The 24,792-nt window shown below is 28.1% G+C and overlaps 1 protein-coding gene across 15 annotated transcripts in view; it reads right to left on the bottom strand.

The window, feature by feature from the left end:
- The window catches only part of LOC129962049 (tyrosine-protein phosphatase Lar-like), a 648,630-nt gene that overhangs the window by 162,061 nt on the left and 461,777 nt on the right, over positions 1-24,792 (bottom strand). For 14 of the 15 annotated variants that reach the window (XM_056075746.1, XM_056075747.1, XM_056075759.1 and 11 more), the window contains one exon: positions 843-881. The exons of the other annotated variant lie outside the window; for it this stretch is intronic. In XM_056075746.1, coding sequence (XP_055931721.1) covers positions 843-881 — 39 coding nt within the window. The remainder of the gene's footprint in view (positions 1-842; positions 882-24,792) is intronic. 15 annotated transcript variants of the gene reach the window in all.

Here is a 24,792-nt window from a genome sequence, read left to right on the forward strand (position 1 = left end):
AAATATATGTCCAGAAAAAAAAATGTTAAAGAAATTTAAAGAATATATATTTTTTTGTAATATCACAAAAAAAAAAAAAAAAAACCATTTACTAATTAGTACATTATGTATTCATTTTTAATCCTCATAATACAGAATTTAAATGATTGACACGAATATTCGTTGCAATAATGAAAATGACTTTTTATAATTTTTATCTTATATATATATATATATATATATATATATATAATATTTTTATCTGAAGCGTTTTGAATTGCAGCCACTTTGAATTTCTTCTTAAATTTCACAACTTCAACCATTTCCTCTCTTTTTTTTTTTTTTTTATCATTTTAAGCAAAATAACCTATTTTCAGGCTAAAAGAAAAAATCAATTTTTACCACTTTAAAATAGGGAGAACCTAGCATTTCAAATGTGATAGACGATTCCATTTACGTGTATTAACACTGAATACGGAACAGTGAAGTTATAATTAAATTTCAAAATCGACATGAAATAGCTTAAAATTAAAACTACCAAATACATATCACAGATGAGTGCTTTCAGCACTTGGCTCATGGACAGCGACAGATGAATTAAAATTACCATAAACCAACATACCAGACAGGATATTATCCCCAAAACATCTCATTCGATTAAACTGACATCCATTTAATACTGAACTAAATCTGGATTAAGCCTCCCACCAAGCACCGCGGCAAAGCCCTAATATTTGCATTCGCATTATTCGGTTTGATACTCAAGTCTATTTACTCGAAGTAAATAGAGCTGTTTCTGACAGAAACGTCTTCGACGAAAATCAATGGAAGCGGCTAAACTTACGTTGACAATCGTTACTTACGTTTTAGGAATTTGACGTATTCTCGCTGGGAGTAATCGCCTGAAAGTAACAGCACCAAGGAGAGATGAGTGTATCTGTTTGCATGTTTACCTCATGGTAACACATTGGAATGGTAACAAGAATTCATAAAATGTAACATTCAAATAAATGAATTAGAAATGCCAACATCATAATCAGAGACTATTGGTTTCTGCCAAATTTCGAAAAATATTTGGGAGTTAGATCACAACTATTTAAATATTTATCTTCCTCATCTGGCGATCTTGAAGTAATCGATGTGAAAAGAATAGAATATATTAATATGAGGATTTTGTGAAATATAGACGAATGAGGATACTATTTATTAAGGTTAATATAAATAAAGTTGAGTAATAATAAAAAAATGCAAAATTCTCAAATATCCCAAACGTTTTGGGAAATTTTAAAAAAAAATTTTATTGGTTATTTACATAAATATTTCACTTAATTCTTTTAGACAAGAAAATATAAATGTAATTACAAAAAATCTATATGAATAAAAGCAAATAATTTAGAAAAAAAAGAAACATTTAAGTTAAAATGTATGGTCGTATATAAATTTTCAAAATTTTTACTCTCTCCAAGTTAAAATCCAAATGTTTTGAATGAATAAAGTCAATACGTCATTTATAAAATTATGAAAATTCATTGCTTCTGCTTATTCACATTAAAAAACTTAAAAAGAAATAATATTATTACTAGCAAATTGCTTGATATTGAAAATTATAACAAAATTTATGTATATTTGCAAAAAAGCACTTGAGTGAAATAAACTACTAGATTTCATTGTCATAAACAATTAGATGAATAATAATAATAAAAAAATATTTTAATTTATTAATTTTATTAAAAATTATATTTAATATGATTATATAATTTCAAAAATTATTTCTAATTAAATAAGTAACTCAAATAATGTAAAATTTCTTTAGAAACTAGATAGAAACAGCAAAATGAACTGTTTTGAAAGGAAAGGTGAAAATGATATTTGATATTGGCTTTCCTAATTGAATATTAAACTTTAGTTAATGTAATTATACAATTTTAATGTTCTTTGCAAAAAAAGTAATTATATTTATAATGAAGCAAAACATATATCAAGAAAATAAACAATTCCAACAAAAAACATCAATACCTTTAAATAAATGGCTCTAAAAACATGTTATTCAATAAACAAAAATATTTTATTCCAGAACTAAATAAATAAATATATATAGGTATGCATGTAAACAACAACACTTTTCAAGATTAAAATTTCTACAATTGGTTTGATTATTTTGCTGAAGAGAATAATATTTTTAACATGAAAATAATACGTGAGTGGTTTTGTTGAAACTAATGTATGATAGCAATTTTCCACTAGGCTTATTTTCAATGATTTGATACGCCAGACGCATTAATGACAAAGATTGTTTTAAAATCTTCCTTTTATGAAATTTATTTTATTCTTTTATGATAGATATTAAAAGAAAACATTTTGCACATTCTCTTTGCTTATGAAAAGTTTGTCGATTATTTTTAAGATGACATCAGAAATAAAAATAAGATAAAACTATGATGTATAAATTGCTAGAAGAAGCAGAGGATGTAGATGAAAGCATATTTATAATATCATGCATAGTTGTTTTTAAGTTATTTAATAAAACAAAAAAAAATAGAACAGTACAGAATGCATTTAATGTTTTAGAATTATAAAAAATTTAAACGCAAAACAGTAAAAATTTAAAGAAAGTGATGTAAAATAAAGAACATTATTATGATTAAACTGGTTAATATTCTTATTGATAATAGTAATTATCGACTGTTAAATTATGAAGCACATTTTAAAACTAAATAAAAACTTGATGAAAAATTACATTTCTTTTATATAATCTTTGCACAACCTCGCAAGCACGATTTTGAAAATTTTAAAATTATATCAAGAAGAACATATGGCCAATTAAAAAAACTGATCATGAAGTTTATTTTACAAACTTTAATACAATGTTAGATGTCTGAAAATTTGCTAAAAACGCAGACAATTTTGATAACGGACACCGATTACTGGTGAGGGATTTGCTAAAAAAACATTATTTAAGTGCATGAAAAATGCATAACTGTTAAAGTGTACCAAACTTTGTCTAAATTGCCGACAGAGATTTGGAAAGTAAAAGAATAAAAAGGTTTTGAGTCAACTTTGTAACAGAAATTTTCGGTCCCTGATGAAGAGAAAAATCTATACCTTATGAAGAAAGTTAACAATTTGGAAGGCAAGTTCAATTCGATGGGAAAACAATTAACTTAGTTTTCATTTTTTTAAACACTGAATTATGTCATTTTTTTATTTGTAATAAATTCCTTCTTTTTTGAAAAGGTAACTTTGCACAGTAAAAGAACATTTTTATACAATAGAAACTCGTGGCTTTTTTTATTTGTAATTAATTACTTTTTTATATAAAGGGTAACTTTGCAACGGAAAGGAAAGTTTTAATACCAAAGAAATTTGTGGGAGAAAATAATTTCCTTTTATTCCATTTTTGTTGTTTTTAGAATATAAATAATGCGGACTATAAGTAATTTTGATGTTGATATTCATAAGATCATAAAAGGAAGTTAGGGACTTATAAGAATATAAATTACTCGTCCGAGTTCCCAGAAGTTTCCCTTTATACAAGGTGAATGTTCTCTAAGAAAAATAAAAACCACTTTTGGTATCCACAAGAACAACTTGTTACAAAAGCGTTGATGTAGAGAAACCAGAAAGATCCTTAGTTTTCTCAAATGAGGAGGTAAAGGTAGTTGCAACTTATATAATTAAGTTGAGTGAATTGATTTCTCTGACAATAATATGTAATTGAAAATGATAATAAATGTTTTCTTACTAAGAAGTGCGAGGTAATAGATACATTTATAAATAATATATCTGGAAATGACGGATAAAAGAATTTCTGAAATACCATTCAAGTATTTCAGAATTATTTTAATGTAATTTATTAAAAATTTTTTATGTGATATTTAAGATTTTTTTGTATATATCTACCTAGTTTGGAAATAAATATGTGTAACATATTTATTTCCATTGAATTTGTTATTGAAATATTGTTTAAAAATAAAAATTGCAAATCCCCCCCCCTATCACTATTCTGAAGCAAATTTGCATCAAAATTTGAGTGGAAAAACATAAATAAATTATTAAATGATGACAAATGATTCTGTAGTAATCGTTCATCGAGGACAAAAATCAGAAAAACCTCTTTTTTAGATCTCGAAATTTATTTTGAAGTCATTAAAAAGTACATATAAATCAAATTATGGTACTGTACGACAGGTTTCACATTCAAATTGTGATTTAGAACCACCTTCCTTAATGCATAAAATATTACTGCAAGCCTTAATTTTAAAAAAATAATAAAGATCATTTTTTGATAGCAGTGATCAAGATATTATTTTTGAAAGTAACGTCGATGGATGCATGTATGAAAAATGGCATCAAATTTAGTTTTTCTTAAAATGAATCAGTATTGCTCTAAAAAAATAGTGCTACATTTGTAAATAAATTTCAGCGTTTTGGAAATACAAAGTATTCTTGCTAACACGAAGAAATTAAACAGGAATTGAATTTTTTTGAAATACCTAATTTAGAATTCATCTGTGTTTTCGAGTTGCAGAAAATATTCAAAATTTATCCCTTTTTCAAAATATTATATATACATTTTTTTCTGATATTAAAAATCGAAATCAGTAAAATCAGTCTTCGAAAATCAGTAGAAGGAATTTACAATTAGATTCACAATGCAATTCAGTTAGCTAAAGACAAATTTAACTTTAAAATACTATTTAAATTAGTTTGTTTATAACACAACTTTGATTAGAAAGAATTATCTAACAGTGAATAGTTAGATAAGCAACATTTATTAAACAGGACACTTTTCTTATTAAAGACCCATTTTTAACAGTAACCGATTCTATACGTATAGTACTAGAATATATTAGAGGGAAAAAAAGACTATTGAGCATAACCACTTCCGTAAAAAATTGATACGCAAACAAAAAAAAAATATTTACCCATCTAATTATTTTTAATTTTTCCTCCAAGTAGATAATAAAACTATTTTAAATAGCAACAGTCTATAAACAATGATTAATCGATTTTGCTTGTCCATTAAAGTCTCAAAAGTAAATACATTTTCTTTTATCCATAATCACACTTTTCCCAGCTTCAATATTAGTCATTCTATTAAATGCAATAATGGGAGAATTAAGCATGATCACTATAACAATTTTTTAAAAAGAATTGATAGGTTAGAAAGACAAAAATTTATTTACTTATCTGGATTAAAAAAAAAATTAACATGCGTATAGTCTACTAACAATGATTCATTGAGTTTGTTTATCTATATCATACTTTTTAAATTCTCAAAGGTAAATAAATTTCAGAAAAATTTCCATCATCAGCAATATGTTTACATTTGCGACAAATCAGCTCTCAAATCCCTTCATCCAATTATCTTATAAAGTGTTGTAATAGAGTAAACCACACGATTAATAAATTGTTGTTCTTGTTACTTATGGCGCTTTACAAGCCCGCTGACAGATATCTGTCAGCGATTTAAGCCGAGTGAGTGTCTCTTGTTTTTTCAGTAGCGCCAAATAGGGCCAAGAGTACGAATTAACTACTTCATGCGTCACATTCGCTTGACAACCCCCTTTTTTACAGGGGTTGCACATTCACACACCTCACAGATAGAACACAGAAGAAGAACAACCATGCCCGAACCGGTACTCGAACCTGGTAGTCTCAGATCACGATTAATAAGTACAACAAGCATTAATGTTTATCGGGCAGTCCTTAAAAGCGTAATTTTCTATAAACAATGATTCACTGATTTTGCTTGTCTATAAAAATCCACAAGGTAAATAAATTTAACACAAATCTCGATCATAAGCAATATGTTTTTATTCACGACCAAATCAACTCGCAAATATCTACATCGGGTGATCTTATGAGTGCAATACGGGAGCAAACCCCGATACAGAAGTACGGCAAGCATTGACTGATTGATGGATTTTCTTAACACTTTCAACGTTACAGACGAGGTATCTCGTCTTTCAAGTGTTACCAATTACATATTCCGTGTACTAAAATTGGTCTCTTAGGTCAGTTTAGATAGGTTGAACTTTCTAATACATATCTGAAGAATACCTTTACTTTAAAACATTTTTTTTTGTATATGTATAAAAAAATGTCAGCAGCCGGAAGAATTGATATGTGAATGTGTTAACAATGTGCCGAATGTGTTAAACAATTACTCATCGATTTTACTTGCCTATAAAAGTCCCAAAGGTAAATAAATTTCGATTATAAGGAATATGTTTTTATTCAAGACTCAATCAGCTCGCAAATATCTACATTGACTGATCTTATGAGTAGAGTACTAGAGCAAACCACACGATAAAGAAGTACGGCAAGCATCGACGTTTACTGGGCCATCCTTAAAAGCGTGATTTCATTTTGGCGCCAATGTGTGTGTTTTAGCCCCGTTATTACACCCCATGAGACAGTTCACATGTCAGCAGTATGTTTCATTTAGGGGCAGACAGGCATTAAACTACTCCGCGCGAGTCTGTCCCCGAGCAAAATACGGGGACCGGAAATGAAAAGCTCTTCATCAGACTCAAAGCCAAAAGCGACGGTTTTTATACGTTCCGTTCAACATCAGTTACTCAGCGCTTTGCCTTTGGTGGCACAAGTCTGGTGGGTGGAGGGGTTTGGAGAAGTATTTGACACCAAAAGAAGGGAATTTCATTTCCAGTAGGATTCTGTAAACACCACGAAATTAATAATACGTAATGAACAGCAAAACCGCTTATCGAGAAATTAGATTCGCGTCGACACAGTAACATCTCCTAAGCAAATTAAATATTATACTTTCTAACGCTTGTTTGCGCTCGATCTCTACACTTAATATTTAATTGCTTTTCTAAAAAGAAGACAATCTGAATCGTATTTTCGTTCTTACTTGCCGAAACGTATTAAATGTCTAATTATAAATTACAGGCATTAACGTGTTAACCTTTCTGAATTGTTTACATTAACTGATATATATTATATAAAATTATTAAGTGTTGTTTAAATTATTAAACATCGTATTATGTTAATTGAAAATTATATTATCCGTAGTTAAAATGAGATGGCAGTAATTAAAGATAAGAGAAATGAACATATTTTCCCCCTTAAAAGTTTTATTGTGGATTACATTTTTAATCTTCTTAAAGAAAAAGTATTTAAATAGAGAAAAACTTGAGATTTCGATTCATTTAGTGTTTATGTACATGATACCGTGGAAATACAATAATATCGGATGAAAAAAACTGGAAACATGGAGAAAAAATTCGATACGTGGTCATATCACTACAATGTAGATTTCAAACACATTTGAAACAAGAACAGTCAGCCGCTTGTCTCGATCCCTTAAATGTGAAAAGAGTTGGATAGATGATATTTCGTATGTGTTTTTTATCATCAAAACTGCAGATCGGTGTCAAAACTTGAAATAGTGTCTTTTAATCTGTTTACCCATGAATATATGAAAGAGATATTTAAAAGAAAATCTAGACAAAAGAATTTAAGTGCAAGATTTTGATATTGAGAATATAGATTTCGATCCAATTTGGATTCCAATTAATTGGTAAGAAAGGATCCAAAATACAAACTCGCTTTTCTTCATTATGATGCGTAATTAAGCACAAAACAAACGATGTCTTTTAAATACATGAGAAAATCTACAGAAAAATGCTCGTTATCTTTTAAAATTATTTTTGTGAAATAAGGAACACGTGATTGCTGTTGTTACCAAAAGATGCTATATTTTATTATAGGTTATTATTTGTAAATATTGCGAAATTAAGAAAGAAAAACGGAAAAAAATATCTTTTACAAAAATTAAATTCTACTCTGTAATATTTTTTTTTATCAAATTAATATTTATATTTTCTGACATTTATTTTCACACTTTTCCCAAATATTATATTGTGTTTTTACTAAAAGAATTTATAAGTTTATAATTAATACATGTTAGAAAGTAGAATAAGAAATCAATGCCGAATGATTATTTTTTGTGTTATTACGAACAATTATATAAGGCGAAATATACGGAAAATTAATAAATTATTTCAGCCACTCAAACGATTACATTTTTAAATAATCAATAAAGCTGCTTATTACATAACAAATAAACGAAATTAAATTGTGTCATGAAATTGCTGCAGAAAGGAATGTTGAGTGGCTATAGAAATACTAATGTAATACACATTCTCTATAATGGTACACGAGTAAAAAAAAAAATAATATATAATATAAATACTGAAATTTTCGGTGAGCACTGAAAAAAGGTAATTCGTAACGGTAATCGATAACTGAAATGATGAAACAGCAGCTAATATTAGGTGCCAGCATGTAATTTAATATCGGTAAAAATGCGAAGTATCTATATAAACGACAACGGTTTTGGGTTTAACCAATTTACTGTTACTTTACAGTTATCATTTTGGAAATTTTCCATTTAGTATTACTGAGTTATTAAATGTATAGAGACCACCCCAATTACGGAAAACTCCAAAATGCATTTTCGATATCCATTGTTTTTTTTAATTTTTTTTTTATTAGAAAAAAATCTGCTGCCGAAGCCTATCAGACATTTTTAGAAATTTATAGTGGTGCAGCTCCGTCATATTCCAATTGTGGGTTTTGGTTTCAATCATTTAAGAGTGGTGATTTCGATGCCAGTGACAAAGAACGGCCTGAAGGACCAAAAAAAAAAAAAAAATTGAAGACAATCAGCTGCAAGACTTATCGGACGAAAATGGGAAAAGTTGTAGAAAATGATGAAAAATATTTTGATTGATATATATTACAACCAATTTTTCTCAATAAATGCCTTTTTAAAGTGAAAAATGATCAAAATATACGCAAGCACCTAAAAATAAGAAAAATGTACTTCTTCAGAAATTTAAACATTGACTCTTCAAGCACACAGAAATAACTTTTTTTAATACAGATTTAACTTTATAAGAAGAAAATCAGTGAATATTGGTGTATATTGAAATGTATTTATTATTCTAATATTTGATTACAAATTGGTAACTTACAGTGAGTTATGCTTGGTTTCAAATTTCAATTATATTCGTTGATTAATCTTGATCCCAGTTGAATTTTTGCAAACAGGGGAAATAAAAGTCTCCATTCCTCACCTTTTTCTGACTCTTAAAAAAATTCCTTTCCATTCGTCTTTTCAAAGTAAAATTCGAACATTTCCGAGAAAAAAAATTAGTGTTCTAAACATCCCAGGAGAAAAGCAGCATTCCGAGAATCAATATCAACACAGTTCACTATTTCGTTCATACCATGCACCACCTTATCTCAAATTGATTCATTTAATGCAGATTGAATTTTTATAAATTGTGAAAGCGAAACAAAAATTAGATTTTAAACAGTAAACATCTCTATTCACCGCCCTTTCCTGTCTCTCCATTTAAAAATGATACTCTATTCACCGTTTCAATGTAAAAATCGAAACATTTTCGCTTAAGGTAGTGAATTCATGTATCAAACGTCCCTATAGAAAAGCACCAGTCCGGGAATCATATCAACAGAGTCGACATCTCGCCTACACCATTCACTCCAGGCTGGTGTGTGTCAACTCGACACAGTTTTTGTAACCAATCGATATCGGTTTCCTCCAGTATCGCATTGTGTACACGACGTAGCCCAGCATACACATTAGCGCTAAACGCTCGCCGAAGCAAAAGCACATTTGTTCCACCAGCTAGAGACGAATTCAATATGGGGCGGACTTATCAGACAGGTCTTTTTCGATTTGGGGTTAGCGAAGTCTGAGGTTTGATTTGGCACGGGTGACTGGTAATTATATTTAAAGGGGAGGCAGACGAGAGAAAAAAAAGTGCCTTTTACCATCCCTCTGGATTTAGGTGATTTGCCGACTGGTAATCGAATGGGCAACTGTGATTAACTGGTTTTAATGGATGCAGTTACGCTAGAGATGAACCATCTCCACAACATAGAGACATAGTTTATTTTAATACAAAAACTACAAAGAAAAATCTATTTTATATAGTTTCAAAATGAATAATTTGGACTCTAAACAGTCTGCTATACGGACAACTACTAAGGACAGTTGCTGTTGGTTCATTGTTGCAGAGTGATCTACAAACTTCTGACACTGTTTCAATCATGAACTTGAAATTGATAGTTGGTCCTCGTTTGCATAAATGAGTCCAAATATATATTAGAGAGTTTTGTTTGCTATATGGAAACTGCAATTGAGACGAGTGAATGTGATAAGTGCATTGCTCGCTATTGGCAGACATTCAATGAAATAAAATAAATACTTAAGCTCGAAAAATAACACATTTGGTAATTTGTTAAAACAGGCGCACATCGAAAAGAAAATTACAATTAATAAATACTGAATAATCTATTCTTATTTTCCAACTCTTTGTATATTATGAACTTTCATTGATTTTTTTGTTTTCAGTAGTTAGTTTTGTAAAAATAATAGACTATACCTATGCATTTCTTTTTATTTCCAAATAATTAAGCAAATGTTTCTAATTATTCTTAAAAATGTCTCAGAAATATTTTTTTTAAATTTATAGAGCAAAAAAGAGAAGTTGTGATTATATTCAACTGCATTTCAATTGGTTACGAATTAAAAACTCGATGTATTACTTTTATTTGGACAAACATTTACATTTGAAAATTACAAGTTCTGTATACTTTAGAAGTTTCTTTTTAATAATTTCGACAGGTATTGTTTAATACATTAATGCAGCTACAGTTTCCAGCGATCCATTTAAAAGCGCATCAGCGATCATATAACATCATGAATAACAAATTCAGGAAATACAATTCGTGAAATATTATCATACAATTATATTACCAAGGAATGAACTAACTTCTAATTCATAATTACATAATCCAGTTATATCCAAAGTGTGCGGCCGGCGTCCAAGGGAGTTTAAAATCCACTAAAGGACACTGTGAGATATATAAATTTTATCATTTTATTTCAGTTTTATAGGTTGCAACATCAACCTTAATTAGAGCGTTTTTAATGGTTTACAAAAACTTTGTTAGAATTTGTGATATTTCTGTTTTTATATAAATGGGCATAGATGTCTGTGAGAAACAGACTGTAATGGCTAGTTCAGTTTCTGTTTTTAACTCTCCACATTTTTTCTGCGTACAACAAATTTACCACCAAAGGTCAGATAGATTGGTTACTAACAGTAGTTTGCACATCGCTCATTGTATTTTTCTATTATGCTAACAATTATGTGAAGAAAACAGTAGCTATTTAATGCTTTCAGGATAAGAAAAAAAAATACCTGAGTCTTATGATCATAGTGGGTCTCTACCAAAGATGTTTAATGACATATAGATAGTTTCTGTCTTATCCTCCAGAACTGACTAAACTTTTATTCCAAGGCCCGTACTGTTTAGTTTTGGCAAACTGAAACCTCAGACTGTTTTGATAAAAAATATATTTTTATAACCGAATTTTGTCACTGAAATATGAATATTTAATCCTAAGTGCTAAAGATAAAATAACTTTGATTTCACTTTTTTTTCTCCTTAAAGTTAAGATTTTTCAGTGAATGCCATAAAATTAGAGAACTGTATAAAAATCAGTGAGTAGTTGTATCCAATTTAACATCAATTATTATACAGAAAATATGTTCTGATTAATAATCTCTTACAACTCATTGATTTTATATTTATTTTATTTTATTTATTTAATAGTTTTTATATTTAATTTTATATTAAATAAATTTATTTAAGAAATATATATAAAATTTATTCAATAAATTTTTATTGGGACATGAAACGTATTTTATTTATTTTTTACTTAATCTATATACAGAAAATTAATTTTTTTCGATAAGTACTTTGCATTGCTTTAGGAGAATATGGAATCAGTAAAGGCGACGACAATCGAAAAGTTTGGAAACCTCTGTATATTAATATTTATATGAATTAAATAAACATATAATTACATATATTTCCATAAATGAAACCAACATCCATTAGATGATCATAAATCCGTGAACTGAATTAATATATAAAGATATAATTTAGTTTCCCAAAACAGAAATAACAGATAATGAATATTCAAAAGAAATCGATTGTAGCAGCAGTAGTGACATTTTTTTATTTTATTAATGATATTGAATATATTATTTTTTATCATATAATTTTTATAAGATTAAAAATTAATGCAAATTTTTAGCGTTATTTAAACAAAACCTAAAACCACATGAACGAACGACATAATTTTATAGATCGAAACAGAATTTGATTATATGCGCATTTGAAGTAAAAATAAATGCAATTTTATAAAAGCATTTCTGATCTTTTAGAGCAACAACTAAGACCTATCAACTTTAAAAAAAAATAATAAAATAACAATTATTTTTGCAGAGAAATATTTTGCATCTTATTCGATTCTTATGTTTTATAAGGATTAGAGGAATAAACTAAATATGTTCAAGGCACAATTTTTTTAGTGAATGTTTCGAGTAACAGTTTCTCAGAAAGAGGGTAGCGGCAAAATCTTTACGAAATTAACATTTTTTTTCTTTTTTGCGAACCATGAGAGAAAATTCATTAATTTATCATCTACGGCAACTCTTAATCGGATTTAAAAGCCATTAAAGGGAATTAAAGTTCTTGGTAAGTGGTTATCATCCGAAAGATAAAGTTTGCTCTCAAGTAGTGAAGAAGTGTGCTTCTACAGTTTATAACAGGAACAAAAGACTGTGGGGAATGGTATAAGGGTAAAATTCATTAATTTTTCCAACATTCAGTTAAACCTATCTTCATAAAGTTTCTCACACATTTTTATAGAAAGTATAAGGCTTACGGAATTACTAGGGTTGTAATTCCTGAGAAAAATAAAGCTTAATATGATAGATTGAATTTCAAATCTTAAACCTTCAAATATTAAGATTATTAGTTATTAATTTCAGTTTTTTTCAGGCAAAGTTTAAAATTCTATAATGAAAAAAATTATTAAAAAATATTTATTCTAATTTTATCTGACACTAATCTAAATGCGAATTTATAGGTGAAAATTTGATAAAAAAAATGAAGAAAGCATTAAAGAATTTAAATTATGATTTAACAGTTGTATTTAAGATATCAATAAAAAAAACCATTTAGTTTCATAAAACAATTTTAGTTCTCACAGCTAAAGCATATTTTTACAATACATTTTCACAACTGTGATATCAAAACAGCTTTACCCTTCGCCTTTTCCATTAGTTTTTATCGAATAACTCGTTATCATTCGGTTAACTAGGAATACTCTTTAAAGGCATAAATTCGAATCCATTAGTTATATAGTTTTTGTCATTTAATACAGTTGTTTCATATGCTTTATTGTTTTTATTAATTTCAGCAGTTTTGGAACCCAATCATTGCTCAATATAATATATAGTAAAAGTGGTATAATGTTAATTAATTATCAAAATTTTCTTAGTAATTTCTTGAAAACAAAGTATATGGAATGTGATGTGATGAATTTTTTTTCTTCATATTTGCATATAATTGGAACAACATATGATATAAAAAGAGTTTTAAAAAATCCTGATAAAAAAGTTGTAGAATATTAAAAAATCTTATCAAAAATCAATCATTTAGCATGATTGCCTGTAACCAATAAAATATTACTACCAACTAACAGAACAATCAATATTTGCTCAAAATCTTATCATAATGTTGCTCATTTTTTACTTTACAAAAGTAAATCATTTTAATTTACAAAACTAGATCATTTTTATTCCATTTTAAAAATATAATAAGTTTTTAAGTTATTAACTTATTTTATAAATCTATTTATAAATGTAACTTAAAATAAAATATTAAATTATCTTAAAAATTTAATAAAAATTATATTAATTAAAATGCTACAAAATGAAAATTTTAAATTATCTTGGAAATGAATAAAAGAAACATATTTAAAATAAAGCCGACAATTGTATTCTAAAACACGAAGCATAATTTTACCTTTCAAAATGGATAAAAATAACTAAGAAAGATTATTTAATATTTTTTTAATGATTAAAAACAATTTAACAATCATGAGGGGATTAAACATGCAAAAATCTTTTATCATGTCGCAGTTCAAATAAATTATTATGATATGAAACATCACAAAATAATACCAAATATATATATATATATATAGCTTAAAATTATTTTCTGAAGATTATTATAATGTTTGAAAATGCATTTCAAAAAGCATTAAATGTTATGCAAAGAAAATGGTAGCCAACTACAATATATCTATAAATAATTAAAATACTTTAAAATCTTCATCACATGTATTTTTTCAAAGAGAGGAAACATTTTTAGCCTATTCCTTGGAACTGAAAACATAAAAATGCCATACAGCTCTTCAATAAATAAAACCTAAAGGCAGCAAATAAAAGAATTTTAATTTTTATTTCACCTTATTTTAATATGCAGGTGCTATGCTATTGACGAGCTCATAAGAAACGGTTAAAGCGCTAAGTTTTATATGAAATAAATTAAAGATACGCAACCAAATCGCAATTGGAAATAGTAAAACTGCAATCGCAAACACTGAAAAATGTTTATTACGTTAATAGTTTTTCTCGAAGAAAATTTATTTATATATTCCGGACACTCTTTTTTTTCGTTCAATCACATTAGAAAGCCATACCAATCTTTCAAATAAGTGAAACGAAAAAAAAAAAAATTTAGAGCTTCCTAATGAAAGAATGCAACATGCAATTGGATAGAAATCAAATCTTTCGAAAATGAAAAATAAATTAAATTTTGAGTTCGAAAAAGGCGAGAATAAAAAGCGTTTTATTTCATTAGAGAAAGAGCATATTCTAATTAGCTCCAACAAAAATGTCCCGTTTATAGATATTCAAATTATTTTCTTAAAACTACAAGAATACAAGAATCTAATGATACAATGCTTTGAGAATATAGCTTCGCTAAAAGGGAAAAAAATGACGAGATAGGATATTGAATTTGAAAACCATTACAAAAGCTGAGCTTTCAAAATATAACATATTTCTTTTCTTTCCATAAGTATGATGCTGATTACGCACAGTAATTGTCAGCAAATTAAGTTAATGAAGCGAATGTAATTGAAAAATAAGATTTCATCGCAGAATGAAAGACAGAAATATCTATCATCAGTTACTGTCAAGCGACGATCTTTAAAAAAGTTGAAATTATTTTTGAAAAAGAATTGAAATTATGTCTTTATCTAGAAGCGGATAAGAAGTTCGGCATATCTTTGTGACACTGAAGCAATTCTATTCATAAAAAATTATTTGGGATTGAAGATATTTTCTTCATAGTTTAATTTATACTGAAGAAAATTATCTGTTCTGAAATATCTTTCGAGTCGAAAGAAAATACATTAAAAAATATCCGCCTATGTTAAGATAACATTTTAAATTGAAAAAAAAATCACATTTTTTTTCAAAAGCCTGATTTTTTAAGTTCGAAAACTATTTTTAAAACTTCTAAGGTAATTAGATACGAGATTAGAAACATTTCAGTAGAATTTAACAACTAAAAATGGAATAGCAAGTAAGATAAAGAATCAGTTTTTCTTCAATAAAAAGAAATAAAGAATCATTTTTTTTCAAAGAAATTTTTTTTTCAAAAGAATTTCAAAAGAATCATCAAAAATATGAGATCAAGAATCAGTTTTTCTTCGCTAATATTTAAATTCATAAAAGAATACTTTTAATACTTTTTAAAGAATACTTTTTTTGTTTACTTTTGTTTTATATTATTTACGATATATCAGATCTAGTTATAAAATATTTTCATTATGAATGTCTCTGGGTTTCAGGCCTTTTTATAAAATTTAGGCAGATTTGAATGACTACATCATCTAGATTTTTTTCTTTTGCAATATATTTGACAACAGATGTGTGGAAATTCTTTAATGACCTTTATGTCAAATATTAATCGTTCCTGATTAGCCAATATACGTTTTCAATTTATCTGACAATGAAAACAATTTCCACTATTGAAAATATATCAATGATGTATTAAGAAAGGGAAATAGAAGGAAATTGTATATGAAACTGACAGTCCTTTCATTAGCCAGTTTGAACCTTATGCAATTCCACACTCCCAGGCGGATTTGAACGAAATTGGGCATGCATGCTCCTTAGCATCTAGAACTGCAATGTCAAAATGTTTCTATGACACTTTAGAGAAAATGAAATAGAGGTTAAGATATTTCAATCTTTTATTCTAGACATATTTTTTGAACAAAGCACAGCCCAAAAAAGTATTTCTGCAATAACACTTTTACTAAAAATTCAATATATATATAGTGTCACCGACTTTATTACCGTACTATTTTTCTCTTGTTTTCAAACAATCTTTCAAAATTAATTTTAATACATTTTTCTATTAATAATATTTATTTGCCAGAATATTAAACTTATTTCACTCGTTAATGACATATACCATACGCACGCTTTTGTCAGTGTTAACTTCTCAAGAGAATTTTTATTTTTACTCTAATTATAAAAGAAAAATTTCAACATTACGTGTGCGGCAATTTATTTCAACCATTGTCTTTTAAAATTGTTGCAATATTTTTAGCTATTTGATCTAATTTTGTCTCGTATTTAAGCATTTTTAAGATTTCAATATTTTTTATGTCATATATATCAAATGCTTTATTAGTAATTTTTTACAGTTTGAATTCGCTGACTAAAAATTTTATTTCCTTGGTAAGTTTGTCAGTTTTTATTACATTATATATTTTATCGCGTCAGCTTCAAAGTCATACTTTTTTAAATGTATTGGTTTAAATGTTATCTTTTTATTTTCTGACTACAGATTTCGGACCGTACTTTAATTTCGTCTCTCTTGCTTATCATTATTGTAGTATCATCTGGTACAAAGTATTGAGTTTTGAATAGTTAATTAAAAATTATAGAAAACTTGAATAATAAGGTTTCTATGAAACAGAACGGATATGAAAGAAGATCGTAAAATCTACATCAAGTCAAAAGTATTTCCGGAAAAATATATAACCCAAAATAATTTCCAAATGAAAACTTATTTACATATATGCTGGCAATCTTCAACGCGCACATTGCATTTTAATTCATGAAAATTATTTACTTGCACACTCTTTGAATTTTAAATTGCTAAGTTTCTCTTTTTAGTAGCAATGTATTTTAAGACGTCTACACATGTTATTCCATCTAGTATTAAATCGGATTGTTATATGTGATACCAAAATGATTTTAACTTGCCTCTTATGATATTATTAATCTCTTAAAATAAAGTTTAATCTCATAAAAAAGCCAGTATGAACCTAAAAACTCAATGTTTCTCAGAAAGCCGATTATATATTATTAGCTCAATGCGGTCTCTATATATAAGTGCAAATTTAGGACTAAACATATTTGATATTCGAAATATTTAGATTAATAATTAATCCTAGTTGAATGTCTTAAAATTTCTTAAGGAATTTAATAGAAAAATTGTACGAAGTATTAGTATTTTGCTTTTTTTCTAGTTACATATAGAGCAGATAAACGTAGGCGAAGCCACGAAAATAGCGGCTAGTAACCTATGAAATCGGGTAGTATTAGAAAATAATATATTTTCTTCTGCGAATAAATTAAAAACAAACAATGAAAAGTTGGATGCTGGCAGAATTTATTTATCATGGATAATGGATGTGAAAAAAAAAATGCTACTCAAACACAGCTTATTTTTTAATTCAATTCATTTAAAGAATTTGAATTAATTAGAATAATTAAAGAATTTATTTAGTTTATTTTAAAATGCCTTTTTTAAATGCTGATTTCGGCTTAGAAATCATAAAGAGCTTCTCACGCTTATCGTATTATTTTAAGACAGGTTAAACTATCCCTGTTTATCCGTGGTATTAGATATTACTACCTTCCTTCATTAGAAAGAATATGACACTCTTATAAGATGTGACATAATAGAAAAGGGGAGTAAAATTATATACAATGTGATTAGATGACAATCATACTAGCTCATGAAGGGTGTGTGTGTATGTGTGTTTCAAATTCTAAAGGATTAGTAATACAGCATTTGCAGCTTATTGTACAGCAGCCGTATACTAATACATATGAGGAGAGATAATTTGCATCGATTTAATGCAGAGCAAAATCTATCTCTACCTTCTTCCACCCTAACGTAATGGTAAATTGTCTTTACCAATAGGCACCCAAAGGAAGAATTATAATATTTTCAGTTCCAGATAGAAGAAATTACATATACATCTTCTAGGCTTAGCAGTATCTAGGAAACAATTACTAATCCATAATTTTTTTAATTACTGATACTATACTAATCCTTAATTTTTTAATTACTGGTCCTATACTAATCCTTGATTTTTTTTAAATTTGTGCAGAATAAATTTATATCTTCTTAGGTACTACGGTAACTTAGTAATTAGGTACGGTAACTTGGGTCTTAACTTAGGTACTACGGTATAGTGGCATCTTTATCAATCCATATGTAGAACAAGATTCTAATTTTCTCTTCTGTTCCAACGAAATTTTACGTGAATGCATTACTGGGACTTCCAGTAGGTATCATCAAATAATAGTAAAACATTTATACCAATTCGTATGATGAAAGAAAATTCAAAAACTTTACTATATTTCATATAGAAGACATTCTATATGCATTCTCTAATTATATATGTACCCTCCATAGGAAAATGTTAAAAATCAAACTTATTTCGTACCCGAATAAATCTACAAAATGTCAGATAAATATTATTTGGCCTTCGCATGAATCATGCGAAAATTATAATGTTACTAAACCAAACAGCAATAAAGCATTGCATTTCATCACTCACGTTTCCTTTCTTATACATAAGACAAAAAGAAAATGGCGGTTTTGCATTGCAAATATCAAGCTTAAGAAATGAAACCGAAACCCATTTGTTGAACTCTATTCAATATGTTAGGGTATTAGAGAATTGCAACATACAGGTGGGGAAACTCCGCTCACCAGAATGAATACATCAAGATAATCCCTTTTACGCAAATGTGACAACATCACACATGTATGCAAAACATACAAATCCCTCGGAAAGCATTAACAGTACATCTAAGCCCCTAACCTCCTGTAAAATCCACAAGCCAACAACAATAAGTCTTCATAAAAATATATAAAAAGGATAGGGGAGATATGATGTGGTGAACGCCGTAGCAAGGGGATCGTATAAACAGTGCAACACGCCACTTTTAGTTCCAGTGCTCGCTTTTTCTTATGAAACAGTACTTGGAAAATTAAAATTGAAACGCATTCCAAGTTTTTTTTTTAATGATGTTTATTTGAAGGCAAAAGATCAGTTTAAACTTTTTCTGTCGACTTCTTTTAAAAATCTGTATCTAGTTACTGTACAAAGCCCTAGCAAATTGATACGTTTCTTATTTCTAGCATTTAGCACAGAAAATTACTAATGCCATTATTTTCCATAAGACAGCTTATAAAATGAATTTCTAAGCATGAAATAGTCACCAATTACGTTTCCGTACATTTTATACATACAGAAATTTTTAAAAGTACGAATTCCATTTTTTTTTTTTTTTTTTTTTTTTTTTTTTTTTTTTGAGGAAAGAAATATAATAATTTCCTCAATATGGCAAAAAATATTCTCTAGAATAATTTACGTACAACAAATGCTAATGATACTTATGCATATTTTGATTTTTAGGAAAGTGAACATTGTTTCCCTTTGGAACCAGTTAATTTAGTTTAGGTGAATTTAATATACAGTTTGGTAAATAAAAACATTTATCACAGTTTTCATAAGATAACGTAAATCTCAATCATATATTAGCATTTTCCAAAATAATCAAAAATATTTCATAACACAACGGAATAAACTATAAAAAGCAAATTTATGGTAAAAATATAAAATTTCGTAAAATTTACAGCAATAATTTACGAAAAATGTAAACAAGCAAGAAACATCAACACCTAAAATTGTTGTTAATGCTAAAGTTGTGTTAAATGTATTTTAATAATTATAAATAAAAATGTAAATATATTTTAAGATTTATAAATAAAAATGTAGATATATTTTACAAATTATAAATAAAAATGTATAAAAATCTGAAAAGAAAAAAATAATAATAAATAAAATTAAATATTAAAATTAAAGGTCTTAATTTAATTCAAGCTATTTATTTCTTGCGAAAGGATTTTAGCTACAGTTTTGGACATTAAAGTTTTAGATCTCAAATAAAAACTAGTTTATTCAAAAGTTTCATTTGTATTTATATATCCCGAGAAGACGTATAATTTATACAAAAGATTTTTTTACATGCGTTAATTTTGATCTTAAACATAAGGATAAGTTTATATGCTGCTTTATATCGCAAGAGATAATTTTTATTCAATGTACGATTATAAAATAAAACTTTCGATTACATTCTAAAATTTTATATTATACTTATTAATTCTCATTAGTCACAGTTCTCATATCTATTAAATAACTATTATTAAACTACTACTATTAATTACTATTATTTGGTAAATTAAAAACAAAATCAAGAGAAAAAACTGTATATATGATATTTGCAAAACATGCGATTAAATGAATATTCTATTTGATATATGTTAGTAAAATTCATTGCTAGTTTAACGCATGAAAAGGTGTATTTTCTATATGATTATATTTTGGAAGATTTCAAATAGTTCTTTGATGTTTATTTCAAAGTTATAAATGTGCGTTTAGAATCAGTTATGTATATTCCATAATAAATGCACTCAGACTATTTATCGTAAACAGAATTCATTCATAAAAGATAGCCAGCATGAAACTTTAATAGATATTAGATTAGTTTTTCAAAACCATCTTCACGTTAAATGCTGTTAACAGAAAATAAATAAATGATGCCGCAAAATGGTAAACCATGTTGCAGTGACAAGGTAGAATGAACTGTTACTTGCATGAGACATTAACTAAGTACTTCTTTTGGAAGTAGTCATAATGCTTAAACTCAATAAGCCCGCAATTCTGAATATTTTCTTTTTATTCTCATAGAACTAGGATTTTAATTTTTTTTATACATTATAAAACAGATAGATCGAAAACTATTTATTGCAAAAGAAAGAATTTATTAAAAACAACCTTATTAGTGAAAATAAGAGATAGATGCACAAGGATTTGTTATCTTTTTGTTGACTGATGATTTTTCCAAAATAGTATATGTGTGTGTAATGATATGTCTTAATCGAATTGAAAATTTAATTCTTTTCGTCATTTTTACTTTATTTAGACCATATTAACTTCATTCTAAAATGCTCTCTTATTTCCTGATCCAATTCCGACTTTATTTATTTCATTAATTCTAAAGCTGATGAATTCAGCATATTCTCACGATCTCAACGAAGGGATAAAAATCCTTAAAGATGTGCTGTGCATATAATTTATGTTTCTTCTCTTAACATAGTAAATTATATGAAAATAAAGTATTTCTGCTAAATTAGAAAAAGGTCGCTCAATCAAAGATGATACTTATGAGCTGCGAATTACCAAAATCATTCCTGCAGGATTGTAGAAAATAACATTATGAAGTTGAAACAGATATTTCTGGTCAACCAGCCAAAATTTTCACGAAAGAGAATCATTATATAGAGACTACATTCAAAAGAAATCCTCGGATAACTGCTGTCTCATTGAAGCAAAGGATACAGATAAACATGGTATACAAGAGGACGGTCAATAAACTGAATCGTGCTGATGATCTGTTTGCACATAAATAAGTTAGGTATATTCCACTCAATTTTTAATATAAACAAATTATACGAGTGATATCGTGAATATGTAAATTGATTAGCAGTGGAGAAATGTCCTGTTTACAGGAGAAAGCAGACTTTAGACATCGTCTGTTTTGAAGTATAATAACATTTTGAATGAAATCGGAACTCTCTTTTCTTGCACTAACACTTCGCGAGTTGATTATTACTGAGGAGATGGTGATATAATCTGGGTAGGCACGATGTCTAAAGTTGTAAACAACTTCATATCTTGGGAAGAAGTGTTAGTAACTTCACGTCTTGGAAAGAAGTGTAAGCAACTTCATGTGTTGGACAGGGACGCTAAAGGTACACATAATGTTTCCAAGGATATTATCAAGCCTCATGTGTACAATTTTCATAGTGCTATTAGAAAACTTTCTATTTTTATGGGCGATAATGTATGCTGTTGTTGTGCATCTGTATTGATGGTACCAAAAGTGAACAATTATATCGAATGGGGTGGCTAGTAGGCTCACCCCATCTCAATCCCTCATAACGTATACGGATGCACTTAGGAAACGCATGGCGGAGCGCAATCTAAAAAGAACTTCTTTTGGCACTTAAACAGGAGTGGCAGAACACAATTCAATTTCTGTAAGATAATTTGATCAAGAGAATGCGTAGATGATGGCTATGTATGAATTACAATAAGAGGAAGACACTACTAAGGTTTTATGAAACAGACTATAATCAAATTTTTATGACCACTTCGCTTACACCTCTAAAAATCATAAATTGGTGAGACTTTTTTTTGTTTTCGGTATTTTCTGTATTTCTTTCAGTTAGTTTGCAATTTTTTGTATTATAGTTTCATGAAATTGTATTTTACATTCATTTATGTCTTTACTACTGCGAAACAATTTTACGATATTAATGACCATTTAGATTTTTATGAACATACAGCTTACACCCCTAAAAACCATAAACTGGCAAGACTTTTTTTGTTCCGGGTATTTTCTGTATATTTCAGTTAGCTTGCAATTTTTTGAATTATATTTTCATGGAATGGTTGGTATTTTACATTCATTTATGCCTTTAATACCATAAAACTGTTTCAGAATGCTTTTTTTATAAAGGGTCTTTTAAAATATGGATTCCAGAATGTTATTACTTATAAAATACAATGGACTTATAATTTTGAGTACCGAATTCCATTATGTTTTGAAAAAAGTCAAGATTTTCCTAATGATTTTCACAAGAACAAGTGTTAAGTGTTACAAAACTGCTGAATTTTTCAAATGTAATAACTGAACATTGTATCCGCTGAACAGGTATTCAATATATTATTCTTGAAATATTATATTCATTGAAAAATAGAACAAATCCTGCAAAAAGTAAACTTTAACCTTTCTCATAATTTCGAATAGATGAAGCTTTTAACAATAACTTTCACTTTAAACGTTTCTTAAAACATGACTAATTTCTTGCAAAATGTAAATAATTTCTATTGAAAATATTTTAAGCTATTATTAGGACCATTAAATCTCATTTTCTTTCATTGAAAAGGTATTTTTGATTAATTTTTCTATACAATATTAAATGCAAAATACAATTGATTTATTATTCTAAATTCCACATTTCCTGTCGATTTCCAAAAGACCAAAGTTCCGGCAAATCACTTATCGCAAAGCATGCGTTGAACAACATTCTCCTCTTTCGTTAAATATTGAAAAGGGCAACTAAATCCACCATATCGGGAAAGAACAAAAGCCGGACAAATCGCAGTGTCTTCCTATTGGGCAGGGGTGGGGGGTGTCGAAGGGAAGCATCGATTATGAAAACGATTTTTATCCGTTACGCCTAGCAAGCAAACGCATTGGGTGCGGTCACGTCAAAGCTTGCCTTTGGCGCTAGGCCAATCTCTGAATTCATTTAGTATCGGCCATTTTTCTATTAGGCGACCGGCAAATTCACGACGGACCGAGCCCAGACACAGGTGATTAGTCAGGGAAAGACTTTTGAGGTTCGAATGATTATGGGTAGGAAATTACAGGGAAACATACTCAGGAATAATAATGTGTCAAACGCAACATTAGTAATTGTATTGCGGTAATTAACGCGGTAATTTTTGTTATTTAATGAAAATTATTTTTGCACTACGCTTTGATCTTTAATATATTAATCTTCTGTATACCATACGATTCACTGAGCAATTTTGTTGCGATGAAAACTTCAGGTTGCAACCTCAAAATGAAGGGGGTTAATGACGTAGATTAGTTACATTCCCGTAAATATTGAAAACATTACGCTTGTATAACAACGAGAACAAAAGAACCCCTGAAACAATTTCTTACCTCTCTAATTGCGTAATTTTTTAAAATCTCTAGTTAGATGCGATGTTTGCAAATAAGTTAAAATATTTTTTAAGTAAAATGAACTGGTACTACACGATACACGATAATAATATATAATAATAATCTGTAATCGTAAAAATAAACGCGAACGAATAACTGCGAAAAACGCGGGATGCAATAGAAAATGGGCTGATTGGCTGAGGGTTAAGAATAATCTCGTACATAAATCTGAGATATTTGTACTTGAACTAAAAAGAAACCAAATAAACGACTAAAATACGAGGAATACGGTATCTTACACGCATCTTAATAAACCTGAATAACAGAAAATCGGACAAAGATCTTTTAGGCAAATTCTACTAATAATTGATAGTAGAAAGAAGATAAGTTCACTCTGATATTTATTTAAAGAAAAAAAATCTAGTGATATATCTCTTTCTTTCTTGTCACGTCATTTAAAAACTATTCACATCAGAAAATTTAGAAAAAAACTGAACAAAATTTAATATACAATTATTAAAAGAAAATGGCAGTAGAAAAAGATTGCAAAAAATACCCATGCATGCAATGAAAGCATTAAATAAATTTGGATTTTACAGATTAAAACTTATAAGATTCCATTTTCCCGGAGATATAAAGAAAAGAAAATATCATCATCTTTCACCCCACCTCCAAAATTTCGGAACTATACAAACGAAACAGAATGGAAGCGAATACAGTTGATGAGAGCTTTCTAATAAGATGCCACATGCATAGTTTA

The sequence above is a fragment of the Argiope bruennichi genome, chromosome 2 (genome assembly GCF_947563725.1).
Source record: "Argiope bruennichi chromosome 2, qqArgBrue1.1, whole genome shotgun sequence".
Lineage (NCBI taxonomy): Eukaryota > Metazoa > Arthropoda > Arachnida > Araneae > Araneidae > Argiope > Argiope bruennichi.